The following is a 19,270-nucleotide window of genomic DNA, read 5'->3' as shown; positions in this document are numbered from 1 at the left end:
TAAATTGAGAGCTGAATTTCCAATTAATTTTCAAATCAACACGGGTTTATATTTTTTGAACTGATTGACGCACATGCCATGGAAATCCACGTGGATAACATTTGCCAGTTGGGGGGGGATCAGTCGGATGCAGATTTGAAGCGCTGTTAATTGGTTGAATTTACTGGATTTAATGTGGAGAGAAAGCCACTTTTTTATGGTTCAAAATATTGCGCTGATTTTTGATAATCGAGCATCAGCGGTTGGTGGAAATGACCACTACTTAAAATAGTCATAATAATCATTATGATTTACCTCATATTATATAACGATTTCACCCAAATTCGATGATGGAATTTTTTTTAATAAATATAATTCATGTTTTTAATTCAGTTCCCTCTTCGTCTTTTACAAAGAACTTGACCTTTGGCGGCCATTTTATTTTATTATTTTTCCTGTATACAGAGATTCGTAACTATATGACGTCATGAACCTATTGCAGTAAGTAAAGAAAAATATGGACAAACCACAAACCAATTAAAAGTGGAATTAAACCAAACATTCAATCAAAAAATTGGAGATGGATTTTTACCAATTAGTGATGGACAAAATAAAAGAGAAATTCTCTACGCTTGATGTGAAGGAAAAATGTGAAAATTTTATGATTACAGTTGTCCGTCAAAAATATCAAGTTGGGGTTAAAGATGCTCATGTACTCGCTGGTAATACTGGCGTTTTGAGATGTGACATACCAGCGCACACAAAAGAATATGTTGTAGTTACCTCATGGGTACAAGATTCTGCTTTTAACATTTTCCCAGCGCCTGTAAGCGGTGAGTTTACTTTGCAGCACATACCCCCAGTGTTAAACTTTAATTATCCATCCTTTTCTCCTGATACATGTTTTTACGTCAATCATTAAATTATAATTACTTACGAATTACAAAGTTTTTCTTATCTTGTCTTTTGAAAATTAATTAACCGGGAATTAGGGAAGTGAACTGCGTGTTTCTAATTATTCATATATTTTCGAATCACCGTGAAACAAACTCCAGCCATAAATTCAACCCTCGGGCGGTTTAATGTCTCTCGCCTGGGGTCCACCATGACTCAGTAATTCACACGAAACTTTGCTCTTTTAATTACCGACCTCCATACGAATATTTTCGATGAAAAACTTTGGGATTCAGAGGAGATAGTGGATTGTTGCGAATGTCGTGTGGTATTTTTTTACTTGAATTAAGAATCCTGTGTTTTATAAATTAAAAGCGGTGGGTTCATTTGCTAGCGATCAATAAATTTTCTTCAGTGGAAAAAAACTAGTTTTTCTGTTCGGTAGCGAAGTGGTAAACACTTTTTGATAAATATCTCGCAATGTAGGAGAGAGAGAAAATTTTTTAATGCGACTCTGCTTATGGAGAGAATTGAGTACTGTAACAAGTGTCGTTATAAAAAAATGGCGATCTCTCTTAAATTCGAAGATATTGGTGGAAAACTCGAGTGAGAGATAGGTCAACTCATCTCGCTTTACGACTTCGCTAGAAATTTCATAAGGTTATCGTATTCAGCATCCGTTACACTCATTTCTTAAAGGACTAATAGTTTTCTCGGTACAAAAGAAAAAAAATATCTTCATGAAATTTTCCCAAAATCGTCGAGTTACGTAGAACATATGAGTTAGAAGATATGAAATCATTGCCATTTCGAGAAAACAGCGACAAATGGCATTGCTGAATCAAAATAAAACGCCGAAAAATATAAAAACGCCTGGGATTGTTGAACGTCGCAACTTGAAGTCGGGGAGTGGAAAAGATAGTACAGTAGAAGTTGTGGGAGCCAGATGTAGGTACCATTCGTTGACGTTTATTCGAGTCGCACGAGCGAGGAAAAGTTGAAGGAAGTCGGGAACAAGCGCAAACGGTAAACCTCCAGAGGGTGATATAGGTGGTGGTGAAAAAGGATGTAACAAGAAAAGATATACAGATAAGTATACGGAAGAAATGTTATGAAATATACGCGAGTTCTGCATCGCAATGTAATTCGATTCATCACTATATGTTCACCGGAGAAAAAAGACAGAAAGTACATCAAAAATAAAATGAACTTTATTTTGAGATGGACCGTCTTGAATTCAGAATTATGAGTTTCAGAAGTGTGTGAATAATAAAATCAGTCTACAATGTCCGGAAACCGAGAGTCAAATGAAAGTTGAATAAATGCTAATGGTCCATTTAAAAAATTGCTAAATATTCCTCTGGGGAAAAAAATGCTAGGATATCCTCAAAATGTGAAAATAAGCTATTATTTTTTGGTCGTACGACTATGAAAATAAAAACAGAGTAACAGAATTTTTAATGTTATTCCAGTGGACGACGTTTACGAGGGCATTCCGTGTCCTCCCCGGGCCATTATTATATTCTTTCACTCCTAAATTGGTCCTCTATTCCTACCTGCCTACGTGTATGTGAGAGCGGTAACAACAGAGAGCTTTTCCATTAAGAAAATTTGCATATTGATAGAGTCTGGACCCTCATCTACTTGCTTTCTTTCGTCCTCAAGACACATTCTCTCTAGTTTTCCATTCACATTCATCCCCAGTGGATGGTTTATCGGGCAAACAGTGGCCATCCATTTCCTCTACGTGATATTCGATGAATTTATAATATTACTTATATAATATACTTTGTAATGTGTACTTTCAGACGGAAAGTATCACATGCTGCCAACGGGTGAGTTACTTGTATACTCAGCAACACCAGCGGACACCAACTATGGATATAGATGCCGTACAGTACATCATGTCACAGGTGACACCGTGGAGAGTTCAAGTCATGCTCGACTCATCGTTACGGGTAAGAATAGCATTCTCCCTCATGAATAAGATGACAATATAAAATCATTAGATCTACGGTGTATTGTCGATGAAAAATTCAACTACTGTCATGGTATCGATAAGTTTCTCCTTGTTTTTCATGGTATGTTTGAATACCAGTTTCCCAGGAAGATTGTATTTTCTTTCAAAGGACGTCCATAGGGAATTGATCATGTGAAAAATAGCTGTTCTGTGCTGCCTCGGCATCCCTCCGGTGGGAGTACGACGCGCTGGCAAAACGTTCCATTCTAACGTCGAATATTCTCGAAATTAAAATACGGCATGAAAAAGCCGGAATATTGCGGCCAAATCGATAAATCCTATTATTAAGCTATTTTACTCGGCCCTCTACGTGAGTTTTTACGAATATGCGGGGAAAATAATTTCTAGGTGATAACAATTACTTTTTGTTTTACGTAGCATATTACTTTCTGAATGGAGTTTATGGTGATGAAAGAAATAACAAATTTATTAAGTCAAAGGATTTTGTCCGCAAATTTTTATTCTAATGATTGAGATTTCTGTTGGCGAGAGTGAAAATTCGTTGTTAATTAATGGGATACTGAATTAAATCTTAATAAAGGGGATAATAATGAGTCTTGTTTCATTTTTTTAACACGAATTTTCTGGCACAATATTTTAAATTATTAATTAATTGTCAAGGCGAAACGCACTAATGGAAAAAGCATCGAAATTCGAGAGTAGCTATTTTCTCATAAAAATTCCACGCAACCGTACGGACAATTTCAACACGAACTTTTTAACGGCGTCGAGACAGACCCCGTCGGCCATGTATTTTTCGTCTGGAATTTGAAAAATTTCCGCAAACATTTTAATGATCGGCGTTCGCAGCGTGACTGTGCTGTGCTCAATAAACTAGAAGCTCACTTATTTAGATTTGAGGGTCGTTGACTTATCACGATATCGATTCTCATGCTCACCTCAGCGTCTGGTCGCATACCGTAGGGACTTGAATAATTTCATTGTGTGCTATACAGACGAGTAGATTTTTGCATTTAACAGCAAGAACCGACAATTGCAAAAAATTGCATTGAACGGAAAAATCAGTACCGCCGAGAAGTTGTATATTATGTATGAACATATCTGTCTGACTACAACAGATTATTCTACTTGGGAATACTTGAACTCTACGACAAAGATACTTAAGTCGAGACCATTTGAAACGTTTCTATAAAACAAAAAATGAAAGCATTATGCAAGGCTAGTAATTTTTTTTTAATTTATTATAATTAATTTAACAACTAAGTTCTCCGAACAATTCCACAGGAATAGTCGTCTATTATTTTCGGGCTGGTAGTTATTTCTGGAAAACCACGACAGAAATTTTCATGATTATTTTCTATTATCTACAATTAAATTAGTCCGATACAGCGATAGTTCACTTCCACGAGACACATGATCTAGTTATCCGCCAGCTTTTTTATCTCCCCGTGTACTTTGGCGTGTCAACAATGCCAAACCCGATGAATCCGCGTAATCCTATTATTCACTGCTTCGTCAGGATTCACGAGTTTTGGACGAAAAATGTTGAATTATGACGGTTTAGCTAATACTCCAGTACGGACACTGGAAAACTGGACAATGTAAGCTACGCGTACTACCACTGTTGACACAGTGCCTCAGGTGGCAGTTTAACTACACGAACATTGTTACAGGATAACCATAGCTCAGTGCACATTCCCGTGGTCTCTATCTCCTCGCAGCGAGAGTTTAAAAAAAAAAAACAGAAACCTCAAATGCTCCTCAACGATAGAATATTATAACAAAAACAGATGACAATTTTCTAGAGAATTGGAAGGAAAAAAACTCAGCCAGACGATTGAACCCGTTCAACAGAAAGTTTTCCGATAATCGATTATCACTTGTCTCTTCACAATAAATTCTCTTTTCGCTTTTTATTCAACTCCACAAACAAAAAATCGTTTAGATTAAAGGGATGTCAACGTCTTTGAGGTGAATGAGGGGTCTCTGCTATCCCGTGCAGAATCAGAAGATGTTGGAAGGCCAGGAAGCACTTAATCTCTTCCTACGATTTTCCCTCGCATATGTTAATGCTCAAAATCCGCCCCTCAATTTTTTCCTGACTAATGTTACAATCACAGCATAGGTCGACTCCACTTACACTTCCCATCGTTTTCTCCCCCATTCTCTTCGTCTCTGGCCACCTCACCACCCAATATATTTCTGGCTAGTTTCCAAGCGATCAATACATCATCGGCTCAAATTACAATTATCCGACTAGCGACACTGTACCAAGCGCGTTATTCTTCCAACGTTATAAAATACTATCGACGATAATTGATACTTTTATCGTTATTTTATCTGGGGATTGAACGAGTGGATCGTAATTGTAATTATAAACCCGTTAAATTGGGGAAAAAAATGACAATAATTTTACAATCTCGTAAATTATTCATGACCGCTGACTATTCGTGAAATATGATTAATGTTAATCTATTATTTCACTGATATTTTCCCTCAAGAATGGATGAGATGAACGTATCGCTGTTATCAATGCAGAATAAATTTAGAGTAAAGCCTTGGAGCCACATCAAGTAATATTCGTTAATATGACTATCAGTATTATAATCCTGGCAAATGGAAATTAATAGAATAATGAATCCAAATTTCATCACTAATAATAACCACTGACGACAATCGATACTTCCATCCTTATTTTGCCATGTAAATTGACTAATCAACCGTAATTCGTAGGACGCGAAATGCCCAGGTGGAATACAAATGATGATAATTATTGTCACAAATGTTATTACCCATTACCAGTGAAAATTTAGATATTCAACCCACACATTAATGTGTCAAACTTGCATTCAAACTCGAAAATTTTGAATTTGAAATTCATCTAAATTGCTAATGAATTTCTTGCCACAGAGCACCGTAATCCAGAACCACCACGGATCAACGACCGTGTCAACCCATTACCCATTCGTACCGGTGATACTATTGTATTGTCCTGCATCTCCCAGGGAAATCCACCGCCAATGTATCTCTGGTTTCGTGAGTCTGTCGGTGGTACCGACGCTATCGTTAATTCGGAGAGGATTCACGCGAGAGCCGGTGTACTGATCATACAATCAGCGAGAATTGAAGATGCAGGTCGATACGTTTGTCATGTAAACAACACAGCTGGTTCAGAGAGAGTTGAACTAGAAGTATCCGTCATAAGTGGATTGTCTATACATTTGGCGCCACAGCAGGTTACTACATCACAACCATGCAGGGGGAAAAAGTTTCTAGTTTTCAGAATAAAGTTGGTGATTTTAAGATACTTGAGGTTCTGAACTCCATTGTCGTGAGAGGCAAAAAGTGTTTACTCAATTTCTGAAGAGAAACTTGGAAAATTGGTTATTTAGTTTCGGCGAAGAATGTTTTTGTGATAATAACGAACGCGTTCTTGAACTTACAATTACCAAAGGGATTGAATTCCAGATTAATTCCAAATGATATAGCTTTCACGAAAATCATGACGTTCAAGGACATTTCAGGGTCTGAACTGAAATTTGGAAACCAGAAACTTTTTTTCGTGGCAATGAATAACATCATCATTTAAACAAAATAGTCAGAAAATTCAGGGCTTGTCATTTCTCCAGGTGACAATCGACATCGGCAAAGACGCTAAATTCCAGTGCGTGATAACCGGCCAACCAACTCCAACGATATCCTGGGCAAAGGATGGTCTTCCTATTAGAGAAGGTGCAGGAAGGATAAAAATACTCGGAAATGGCGGTTCAACTCTACACATATCTTCAATTACCAGAGACGACAAGGGCATGTTCCAGTGTTTTGCCAAAAATGACTATGAGATGGTTCAGGCAACTGCCGAACTTCGGCTTGGTGGTGAGTTGGCTCATTCATTCTACTTGGGATGGGGGTAAAATGTCGTACAATATAGGAAGTAAGTTGGACGAGCAATTTTGACAAGTTGCTCGGAGCAATTAAGAGGAATTTCTAGATCAGTTCTTGAATTGGTCGAGCACGTCATACGAAGATTCCACATATTGTTAGATGATAGGGAGAAATTTTCTGCGCAGAGACAAAACTCGCTGGGTTGATGAGAAGAAAAAAGAAATGCTAATGGTGCGCTACTCATATGTCGACATATTAAATTTTCAAAGGTATTTTTTACGTGTTACGGAAAAATTTCAAATATCCAAGTTGAAATTGCACCCAAATATCCCGACTTTTATACGAAAATAATTGCATTTCTCATTACTGTCTTGATTAGATTACGAAAGGTCAGTTTAAAGACAATTTCGAACAAATATTTCTCACGGTAAACCAGTTACTTCCGCAGTTCGATAACTAAAGGTGTGGCAAAACAACTTGGGGAAAACGTCAATATCTCCCTACCCTGAAACGACATTCGATATATAGTCTAAAGTTAGCCGAACAATTTTGACATGTTGCTGGGAGCAATTAGGCTAAATTCCGCGATCAGTTGTTGGATTGGTCGAGTATCTCGAACCAAGATTCCGTAATGACGTACACGGACAGAGAACCGAAAGGCTCTGCCTAGACAAGAGAGAGATGGTAGAGGAAGTGAAAGGGGTGGACTGATTGGATGGGCAACGACCCAATCGAGCGATCGATGCAGAAGAACTGAGAGACGTGAGCATCAATGCCGGCTCTCTCCATTTTCCATTCGTGAGAAATCGACTGATACGATGGCAACGGATCCCCTGGCTGGATCTTCATTTTTCCGTCTGCTGGAGGGGGTAAAGCGACTCAGTTTTTTTTTCATTGGATATACGTTTTCATGCCCACTTGGTAGGACCTGCTCGATTAAACACTCGATCTACCATACTTTCAATTTTCCGAGTGTGAGAGCATCGGAAATTTCATCGTGATATAGGGTAAACATACCAATGCTATCGCGTGTGAACTCGTGCACACACAACAGCCAAATATTTCGGTGCTCCCATGACAAACATTTTCGATGTTAATTGATGTCTTCTCTGGTGTATCAGAATGATGATGAATGCTTATCCAACCCGGGTACGCACAAACATCCAGCATTTATCTTATTCATTACCTGGACCTGGTGATTCGACTATCACATACATCATTTTTTTATTCGTTTGACATTTTTGACCCATGTTAAAAGACGTAAAAAGCTGAAACTCTCGGGAGACACAAACGAATAGTGTCGACGTGTCTCAGTCCTTTAGTCCTGTTGCACCCCATTTCTCCAGGCAGGGGTTTGATAGCTGTGAAAATGAATTCTCGATAGAAATTCGAGTTGAGAATTTCAACTCGTAATTGTTTCCAGTAATTGAAAATTCTCACACCTTTCGATTAATTACAGTTGTTAGCACGGCCTACACAATTAATTGGTATTTCCACTAATGTTGAGCTTTTTTTTTGTAAAAAAGTCTCTCTGTAATATTCAAACAAATTAGTAGAGCTGCGTGGGAACGACTGCAGCGCGAGAATTTTAGCCGCTTCAGTGGAACTGATTTAATAACAAACTGCAACGATTCGCAGTTAAATATAAATGGGATTATGCATGATTGGGGAGCATGGCCTCAATTGGTAACAACAATATACGCCGTAACAGGGAGTTGGTTAAATACGCCGACAGCCTATGTGGCCCTCACACCCCCTAGCAAATTCTGTACCTCTGTTTTCTGCTCGCTTTCGTCATTTGCATCTACTCTGCATCCAGGCCGTTTTAAGTTATTATTATCGTTCCTCTGATTTCCCGTTAATGCTGTCGACTAGGGTAGAATTGGAGGCATCAAGCCACAGATCAATAGCCCGGGGAACAGGGCATTCAGGAAAGGGACATTGAGCCACGAAGCTCGTCATGCAAATGTCACGCAGTAGATACTTCCGTGTCCAGTGTGACGATCTTTCATCTCCCCGGAGATCCGATCACTCGGTTTCTGGGGCGGAATTTACCTACTTATATGCATTGTGCTGGTGGGATATATATTCATGAAAAAATAGATGGGTTTACGTGCGGAGTATTCCATTCGGGTCGGGAATTTCTTACAATTGGAAAAAAAAAACTGAAATTACACGGACAGTTGACTATTATTTTTCAGGGCAGTGGGACCGAATGCGATTTACGAGTTTAAGATTAGAAAATTTCAGGTGTCACAGAAGATTGAGTGAAACTTTTATAAATATTTTTAAAAACTAATGTTTTACTTCTAACATTCGGTGCAAGTAACGAAAAATCAAATTTTTTAAAGACGCGGCACCGCAACTTGTGTATAAATTCATCGAACAGACAATTCAATCGGGTCCTTCGGTGTCCCTCAAATGCATTGCAACCGGAAATCCTACACCTCATTTCACCTGGAGTCTGGATGGATTTCCATTGCCACAGAATGAGAGGTACGTAACCAGTAGTAGAGACAAGAGTATCAAGTGTAAGTGCGACGATATTTCCATCGATCTTGGTGTGCCAAGGAATGATAGAAAGTCAGGGAAAAGGAGTCGAGCAAATAAGGAGAAAACTCAATTTCCTCTAATACTTCAGGTTCATGATTGGGCAGTACGTAACGGTTCATGGGGATGTAATATCCCACGTTAATATCAGTACAGTGAGAGTGGAGGATGGGGGTGAATACCGGTGTACAGCTGTGAATCGTGTCTCGAAAGTCCATCACTCCGCTCGTCTAAACATCTACGGTCTGCCTCATGTTCGACCCATGGGCAACTATGCAGCGGTCGCTGGAGAAACCACGGTCATCAAGTGTCCTGTGGCTGGTTTTCCAATCGCCAGTATAACGTGGGAAAAAGGTATGTGTCACCGATGAATTTAATTTATCACCTGACACTGAAATCAACCCAACTCCATTCGGTTACTCTATATCATTCCATTTTTTCCCGTTTCACGTTTTTGCGCTTTATTTTCATTCATTGGGGGACTATGTCAGTGGCGTAGGCAGTTTTTTATTATTTAACAATTGTATCCAATACGCTTCATTCGACATATGGGTATTTTTAACGAAAATGGACTATAATTTATTACAAGAGGAAATCTGACTGTACATTTGATTTTTTTTTAATAAGCTCACTTGCTACATGAGGACCTCAATGAAATGCAATTAAATTTATTTAAATGTTGCTTGAAATAATGATTGCAAAATTTAGAAAACGAAGAAAACTAGTAGTTTGTCGTTTCCAATGGATTTAATTTATTAATTGACATGCTAATTGATTCAACTGAATTTTGTCACTCAATATCATTCCATATTTTCTCATTTCCCCTCTTTGTGCGGCATTTTCATTCATTGTGACAATACGTCACTATGTCATCATTTCGCAATATTCAATATCCAGTGCAGGGAAAACATTCGACATATTCATATATTAACCAAATTGAAAATGAAGATTTTATGACAAGAGCTAAATGGATTGCACATTTTTTTTATTTAACAATTTAATTTATTGATTACTGCAAACCGTTCCAAATAAAAACTCTTGTTTAAAAATTAATTTATTCAACCCTCGAGTGGTGACCCCTGCACACTCACGTTGGCGACGTCGCCCGACCAATTCCTATCACGAGAGTGGTCTCACAGTGAGTTGCGCGGCTTTTCTCGATTTGTACATCATAAAATCATTGATTAACAAAAGAGGTGATGACTGTCGATATTATAATCACAATTAATTCCAAAAGGACGCATCAATTCCGCATATTTTCCGTTTCACAATATTTTAATTTTTCTCGCAACAAATTGAAAATAGCGATGCAACGTCCATTGTTTAATCATTCAAGCGTTTAATTTGTCCATGGATTGAATACCGCTAATTAAAGACGGATTTAAAAATCGCAATTGAGTATATGCCACCCTGTACCTCATATATGTATTTCCATTACTAATTTATTTTTTAATTTCCGTCCACCTTTAATACCCACTTCTCTTCATCAGAGATCACTACTCTACATTAAAAATAAACTTCCCTTATAAATTATGTACTTGCGTAAATGAAAAATCCATATCACTGAAAATGGAAATGAAATAGACTTTATCGTCATTGTTGATGAAGTTGAACGAAGATGAAACAGACGAGAGTAAAGTGCTGGCTAGACTTATCGGCTTTCTTTCCTTTGAGTTTCGTTCGAGCTTTTAAGTAAGAGGGAGGAACTTGCTGGAAATGTACTGTGCTCTAACGTTGAACTTTGCGAAACTTTTCCACCCTGACAAGAAAGAGTGAGAGTCTAGTCTGGACTGAACGTTGGCCATCAATGCCACTCCCTCACACTCCCCAACGCAACTTTTCTGCAAGTTTCATCTGAGAGAATAACCGAGTTCTCCCTATAACCGCTCGTGAACGTCACAAGTGATATTTATTCCCTCCGGCATCGAGAAATTTATGATTTATGATAATATTTGTTTTTCCCCCTCCTTCATTGAACAGACGGACATGTATTGCCAACGAGTAGACGGCAGGAAGTATCTCCAAATGGTACCCTGATTCTTCATAATGTTGACAGTAGCACAGATCGTGGATCGTACACGTGTACAGCGAAGAATAAGCAAGGACATCATGACTCACAAACAGTCCAGATAGAAGTTAAAGGTGAGGGTTAAGATAAATAAGTGGTGGGATCATTTGTAATGTTGATAACACTTGAAAAATTTAACAGGTGAGTTGTCGGTGATGTTGGAGAGATGTAACTGCAGGAGAGACAACCACAATTCCCCTGAATAATTTATTTACTAATCAATATTTCAGGCAATCTAGGTTTCATCTCTCTTGTCTCTTTACCGTTGTTTTATTCCAAGCCCCGAGATAGCAGCGAGTAGAGGAATAATACTGAGGTGAAGGAAAAATATGAAAGAGAGCGAGATGGAGAGAAATGTAGGAAAGAGGTCTATCAGCAGCCCTTGAAACAGCGAAACATATGGCTTCCCCTCAGTCTCACTAGCTCCATCATTCATCAGGAAAATTATATTCCTTGTTCTCCATTGGGGAAATCCCTCGTCACAAAGAGTTGTTCCATTTCATCGAAGTTCATTTCACCTGCTAGCAACTTCAACAAAATCATTACATTTCAATTAATTTCTCTCAATTGCGTTTATTTCACGAGTCCCCTACCAGTATTTTTCGAAAAAAAAACACCATTCAATTGAGATGCAAAAAAATGAAGGGGATGAAGTAAATAAGCGATTGTATCATCAGTTGTCTCATTTGTGACCTCAACCTCACCACGAGGTTAAAGGAAAAGCGCAAAGTCGTCTTCCATTTTACTACTATTTGCTTGTCTTATCTTACGACTGAACGAGCACATGCTACGTCTCTTGCAGATAGTAATCATCCATTTTCTCCTCTTATAGCACTCAGATGTATCTTTTAAATGCCGTTGTTTTTTTTTTATTTCTTCATATACGTTCATTAAATTTCCAGTCCCACCCAGAATCGATCCGTTTAGTTTTCCCACCAATATTCACGCTGGTGCACGAGTACATGTGACTTGTGTGGTGAGTGAGGGTGATGGGCCGGTAAAGATCGTATGGCTGAAGGATGGACATCCCCTGAAACCCAGAGAAGCAACAACCCACCAGATAGACGAATACGATTTGGCACTGAGAATAGCAAGCGCTTCGCCAATGCACAATGGAAACTACACCTGTCTTGCTAGCAATGATGCAGCTAAAGTCTTTCGTACTGCACCTTTATTGGTCCATGGTACGAATAAATGTGACCCCACCAAATGTAGTTCACATGTCCAGTCAACAAAACCATGCAACAGACACATACATATATTTTTTTTTTATTAAATCCTTTCAATTTTCAACGTCAAACGAAATACTTACACCTCAACTTTTCTTTCTGAATACAGAACCTCTTTTTTTTTTGTCCCTCTATTTTTAACATGAAAATTTTTCATCTACCTCTGTCCCCTCTGTTTTCACATTCTTTTCGGGTTTCATATTCTCACACGGGAGAAAAACGCGTCTGGCTTCTGATTCAACATCCCCTTTACCCTCCCAGTATCTCACTACAGACGAACAAATCAGGGCAAACGGAACGAGCGAACCCCTTTTTTTTATTCGTTCCTGCTTTATCCCTCTACACATTCGACCAACAGACCCACAGGCGATTTCCCGTCAGTTGGTTTTTTTTTTTTTTTTTTTTCAACAAACAAAAATGCAATTCAAGCGATAGACGTCTCATAATCCTGTTGTTTTGAGTTTGTTCCGCAGGTGCTACAGCGGGGGGTTAAATTCGTACCTAAATTACCCGGAATCACACTCAATATTTTTCAATGGGAGACCAAATGGTCCTCTATTCTCATTCGAATCTCATATATTTTCATTAATTAGTAAGCATAATGCATTTAATATTTTGTTATGAATTAATCTTCAGAGAACTATCGTGTGGTAAATAATTTGAATTTGGGGTATAATAATGGCGTTGAGCATCATCTCGCACCCTTGTCAGCTCAGGAAACGCTTGAATAATTATGATTCGCATTGTTGTCCGTTACATAGACCGAGTGAACAGAGTCGAGACACGCAAGGACTGAGAGAACACCCGCGAATATTCCCCCAACAATGCAGAAAAGCCATTCATCGAGTACATCCACCATATACACATGTATACACACACATAATATCATTTGAATACATGCACAGGGGTATATGTACGTGAGACACCAGATGTCAGTGGAATAGGGATATAGGAGTACGTGAATTGCCCGACAAAAAAAAAACATTTTCCATACGCTAATGCCGCATGTGTACACGCGTGTGACAAATATCTCATTTTGTCGTGTTCAATTTGCGTGGAACATGGATGCGTGGGGGGATACAAACGATAATTTAGACCGAAGCTAATGCAGTGAGAGAAACATTAATGACCTAACATCAGAGCTAATTTTCCAAAAGCAAAGAAAAATGGAGAGAAATTACCGAACGTCATTGAGAAGCGAAACGCACGTGGATTAATTAATTTTTGGATTTCCCACACGTTTTGCCAACATTTTTGAGACACTATAAAAGAGCTGAATAGAATGAAATGTTTTCTGAATTTCTGTATAGGGGTGGAATTGCGAGAAAATAATGAAGTTTCCTTTGCCAGCTTGAAAAATTTTACTGAATGCGATAGTAATTTGTGCCGAAAAATGTAAACACACCGTTCATGCCACCCAAAACTACTTCACGAAGTAGTCAGTCATATAGAGACGGCAGATTTTTTCTGTGACTACATTCCCATGTACTACCCATCAGTATAAAAAAATCCCTTAACGTTTCGAAAAATTTACTGCAGACCACCGGGATTTTTTTCATTCGTAGTTACGTTTTTTTAAATCGAACTAATAGCACGATGTCCTCCATAAAAACTTTCTTTTGTGGAGCTACTCGATTACCCTTCGCATCGTAAAATTAGCGCGTGAAAATTTATGGACTGTAAAAATGTTTGTTGTTTCTGATGTTAGGATACGGGAAAATACATTTTCTCCGCTAAAGAAATTATTTTCACGGTGTCTCCTCGATTTTTCTCCTCAATGTGCGCAACTGCACTTAGAGAAACAATTATCACGCAGGGGGTAAAAAAACTAATGAATTGCAATGGCGAGAAAGTTTGGCTCTTAAGTGTGCACTCAACTCCCAACGATTCTGTATTCGATGAATCGCCCCCGAGGGCATCATGCCCCGAACACGTCTGTGGTAATTCAATTTTAAGGGATGCAATCCGGTCGAGCGAACAATCGAGATGCAGCCAGTAGAATGTTCCTGAGATTCAGCTTTAACCGTTACTCTCCTATATCTATCTATTTCTCATCATCTTGACGTCTTCCACAGGAGTCTAGATGTTTAACAGAGTGAAATCACGTTTCTCACGTAAGAATATTCACAAGACAATTTAACGAAAAATTTTCTTCTTCATTCATCAAAAAAAATCATCCTCTATTGTCGATATAAATGTTATATTCATGAGAATTTATTGTTTCCCGACTGCAACATCAATAAAACGGGGATTCAGGGAATAAGGCGGATTTTATGGAGCTCTCTGGGATGATTTCCTCAACACTTTGATGTACATTTACATCTTATTTTCACCGGCAGCTAGAAATCGTAAAAAAAACTCGAAGGAATTTGCCATTCAACCGAGTGAAATGGCACATTTACTATTAGATAACTTGTTAAAATTATTCAGACTCATGATAATTCAATAATTCAAGTTGACACAGTCGATATTTCTTATTGCATTTACAGTTCCACCTAACATAGCTCCCTTTAGCTTTAACAAGGAATTATCGGAGGGCGTTCGTGCCCAGGTTGCCTGTGTTATTGAAAAGGGAGATCCGCCCTTCACGATAATATGGTTAAAGGATGGTGAACCCATTGGAACCTCTTCACCACCTGGTTTTAACAGTCCTGTAACAGCAAACTCTCACAAGACTGTTGCCGGTCTACGTGTTACCAGTATGGACCAACACTCTAGTACCATCTCAATTGATCGTGTCAATGCAGCTCACGCTGGCAATTATACTTGCATTGCACGTAACTCTGTTGCCGAGGTTTCATCCACAGCGCAATTAGTTGTTCGTGGTAAATGACAAACTCTAACAATATCTGTCGATGGAATATTACCACATTTGCACATTTCGAGGCACCTGACTATTTACTGTTATCAGTGTTGACAATAAATATTCTCATTTTTATATATATATTTTTTTTTAAAAGAGCAGCAACTAGAGACAGCGAGCTATAGCGCACAACGAATGAAGCCAAATATCGCACATCGCACATATTACTTGGCGCAAACTGCAAATATCTAACGCAAATAAATAATTAATCTTATACGAATAAAACGCACATTTTGCAAAGCACATTCGCACATTCAATTACACTTGGGCACTTTCTATCACGCACAATTACTTGCACCTTATCCTAAACGTAATGAGTTTTTTCTTTCAACTTTTATCCTGCACACACTTTAATGTAAACAAAGTTTTAATTATCTGCACCTCATTTGGTAAGTCTACATTGAATTTTCTTCCTCTGTTATCCCATTTCCGTCTACTGCACTAAATCACCTTCTATTTTTTCCATTATTTGCCGTTTATGTAAATGCACACACACGTAAAGCAGTTTTTATTTTCATTTTGTCAGTTGAAAATATTGGGTTCTTAATGATTCATTGGAACTCGAAATTTTCTGTTGTCTGTGGAAAATGACAGAGGCAATCTCAAGACACGTCTGGAGAGTTGAGACCTTTTTTAATCAAGAATTAAAAATTGACTACACAATTAAGATCCTGGTAACCGTTAATTTCCTATGAATTATTATTTCCAGACTCTAGACTTGAGATTGCTTTTAAAAAATTGTGAAAATTAACTTCCCAAATAATGAGCTATCCATGTACAGTGCCACCACGTTGGATAATGGAGCCCAAGGACGTACATGCGCCTGAAGGTACCTCGAAACTGGTCCTCCACTGTCACGCAGATGGTTTCCCAACACCTGCTGTTACCTGGCGTCGAGCTACTGGCACAAAGCCGGGAAGCTATCACGATATCTCGAGTCATGAGCATGCACAAGAATTGAGAATCCACTCGAATGGTTCTCTTGTATTCGGAAGAGTTCAAGAGGATCATGAGGGATACTACCTATGTGAAGCTGTCAATGGAATTGGTGCTGGGCTCAGCAAAGTCGTCTACCTGACAGTCAATGGTACGAAACTCATTCACAGGCTTTAATAACTGTTCGACGATAATTCAGTGATAAAGTCTGTCAATGGTCAGACTCAGTCTCACAGCGTACAATTACCAATAAATCCCCAAAAAATCGTAGCATCTTCCTACAAATATTTTTTCTCTGAATCCTCGTGTCAACATTCATCAGCTGCTCGGTAATTTTCACCCGAAATATTTATGTTGTGCAGCGCCAGCGAGAATCATAGATAAGCATAGAAACCAAACTGCTCCGCTGGGCTCAAGAGCTTCTCTGCGTTGTGATGCCAAAGGTGATCATCCATTGAATATCGAGTGGCGTCGAGCGGGTTCCCAATTAGAGCCAGCAGCCTCTGATTATCGGTACATGGTCAAAGAAATGAATACCACAGACGGGGCCGTTAGTGTACTCGAGCTCATCAGTGCAACCAGGGAAGACAGTGGACTATATTTCTGCACAGCTTCCAATGCCTATGGAGGCGACGAAATGACCCTGCATTTGTATATACAAGGTAACTATAGAGTAACATAAACAGCTGGTACAATGTGGACTGTTTGATGTGAAAATATTGTTTCAGAGCCACCAGATTTTCCGAGGAATATTGAGGTACTGAAACGTGAGAGTCGGTACATCAAATTGGGCTGGACCAGTAGCCAAGATGGAAACAGTCCAATAACAAAGTACATCATCGAGTATAAAAAAGATTCTGGTAATTTTTTTCGTGCTGCATTATCGATAGCTATTTAAGTTACACGATCTTTGTCATTTTCTTCACGCCTTGTTTCCCTCGATTCCACAGAAATGTGGCACGATCATACATTCCACACTGAGGTACTAGGGACTCAGACATACGGACACGTCAACGGTCTGCGACCAGCAACTACATATCAGTTTCGGGTATTTGCCAAGAACGAATTGGGTCGCAGTCAAGCGAGCGATGTAGGTATATAGATCTAGCCACCCCTCCCCGACCCCCTCCCCCTCCCTCCACCCATCACTCCGTAATCCGTAAATAACCTTTTAAAGCCCTCCTATTGATTTTCATAGCGCTGAAATAACCATCGTGACCTTTGTAACGATTCGGATGTACAATTAGTTTTAATGTGTTTGGTTTCAGATACTGGACGTTACGACTGAGCGAGAGAAACCAGGAGGACCACCCAGGAATCTCAAGGTCGAAGCAATTAGCTCGACAGAATTAAAAATTTCGTGGGATCCACCCGATCCCGATCTTTGGAACGGCGAAATTTTGGGGTATCATGTGGGATTTAAGGAGCACAGGTACAGTCAGACTTGACTGCTAAATACTTTCTCTGTTGTCAAATTTGTTAATTAAAATTGATTACGATTAGGACTGATTGATGACTAAGGTGATCTGTAAAAATCGCAGACCTATTTTTTTATCAAGTGATTTAAGCGGTTCCCCTCGAAACTGTAAATGATCAATGCGCTAATGGCTGCCAGATACAATTATAGTCAAGGCAAATTGAATATTCGGATTATTGAAATTATTCATACGATTAACATTGTGCGAATAATTAAAATTATTTGAAATCGATTTACTCCCGCCCCAAGTCGATCTAAATTATTCCAAATGATAAATCCGCACATGCCCCGATCGACTCTCATCAATCCACTGGCGTTGTTGCATAAATTTGTTTATTAAATAACATAATGAAATATGGAAATGCGATTATCCATATTGGATACGTATTTTTATTTTCCGAAATGATGATAAATTAAGCCGTTGCAACTAGTGAGAAAGCTATGCTGTCGATAACTCATCAATTTTCCATTACCTAACGATCTAAAAGGAACATGTCCGTTATCATCGATTCCCATCACCAATCAAAGACAGGATGACCAACTCCACAACTCAGTAACCCACATTTTCCATTCCCAGACTGTCAGCTGAACAGTATACGTACAAGACTGTAGAAGGTCGACCAATCACTGCCAGTGCAACCCTCGGCCTTGCTCGCACTGCCATACCAGGCCGCCAATGTCAATTGACAGCTCTACGAAAATACACCCGTTACAGTATCGTGGTGCAAGCCTACAATGCCCTAGGTCCAGGTCCAATGACAACAGAAGCCATATCAACGACTCTAGAAGATGGTAATCAATTCTAATTCAAATTTCTGTCACCTAACTGCCAGGAAAGTCACTACTACCTATCATAAATAACTCCACTACTCTCCACCTTTCCCTACAATCTTCACCACTCTCGTCTCTCTTCACCACTGTATATCCCTCTCCCTTCTTCTCAATCTATCACACAACTTTTTTTTTTCTTTTTAGTAGCTGCCTGAGCACCTCTATTAGCCTACTCTGCCAATGTCTACAGCCACTCCAATCTCTCCACCACTTCTCATCTTCTAATTCAATTCAGCACCTTGCAATTTACTACATGCTTCAATATTTCCCCTTTCCTTGCTGCACACCTTGCACACAGCCCTTTTGCAACATCTCGTTTCTCCTGTGAGTGCATTTCCACCATCTATACCTTGCCCAAGAAGACGATAAACACATGATACCTATTCGTTAGAGATATGTCACAGCCATATACTTTTTCCATCGATCCTTAACCATCAACTTTATGGACTAGCTCGTCAAAGTTTCCGAAGCAAGTTTCTACGGTTTTTACAGCGCCTCTACTTATCGTAAATCCTCACAAACGAGAATCATAAAGCCCCTCACCAACGTTCCTACGAGAAAAGCGAGTAAAACATAG

At 39.0% G+C, this 19,270-nt stretch overlaps 1 protein-coding gene across 4 annotated transcripts in view; it reads left to right on the top strand.

The window, feature by feature from the left end:
- The window catches only part of LOC135164775 (cell adhesion molecule Dscam2-like), a 59,089-nt gene that overhangs the window by 34,533 nt on the left and 5,286 nt on the right, over positions 1 to 19,270 (top strand). For 3 of the 4 annotated variants that reach the window (XM_064125436.1, XM_064125433.1, XM_064125434.1), the window contains 14 exons: positions 651 to 812; positions 2,682 to 2,831; positions 5,765 to 6,090; positions 6,484 to 6,730; positions 9,091 to 9,235; positions 9,381 to 9,643; positions 11,270 to 11,431; positions 15,076 to 15,411; positions 16,231 to 16,536; positions 16,748 to 17,047; positions 17,114 to 17,245; positions 17,336 to 17,475; positions 17,654 to 17,817; positions 18,440 to 18,654. In XM_064125436.1, the coding sequence (XP_063981506.1) occupies positions 651 to 812; positions 2,682 to 2,831; positions 5,765 to 6,090; positions 6,484 to 6,730; positions 9,091 to 9,235; positions 9,381 to 9,643; positions 11,270 to 11,431; positions 15,076 to 15,411; positions 16,231 to 16,536; positions 16,748 to 17,047; positions 17,114 to 17,245; positions 17,336 to 17,475; positions 17,654 to 17,817; positions 18,440 to 18,654 (3,048 nt within the window). Of the gene's footprint in view, positions 1 to 650; positions 813 to 2,681; positions 2,832 to 5,764; positions 6,091 to 6,483; positions 6,731 to 9,090; positions 9,236 to 9,380; positions 9,644 to 11,269; positions 11,432 to 12,259; positions 12,542 to 15,075; positions 15,412 to 16,230; positions 16,537 to 16,747; positions 17,048 to 17,113; positions 17,246 to 17,335; positions 17,476 to 17,653; positions 17,818 to 18,439; positions 18,655 to 19,270 lie in introns of all 4 variants that reach the window. The other variant, XM_064125435.1, reaches the window with a different exon arrangement.

This window comes from Diachasmimorpha longicaudata, chromosome 7 (assembly GCF_034640455.1).
Source record: "Diachasmimorpha longicaudata isolate KC_UGA_2023 chromosome 7, iyDiaLong2, whole genome shotgun sequence".
Lineage (NCBI taxonomy): Eukaryota > Metazoa > Arthropoda > Insecta > Hymenoptera > Braconidae > Diachasmimorpha > Diachasmimorpha longicaudata.
This window is presented reverse-complemented; position numbering and strand designations above follow the sequence as displayed.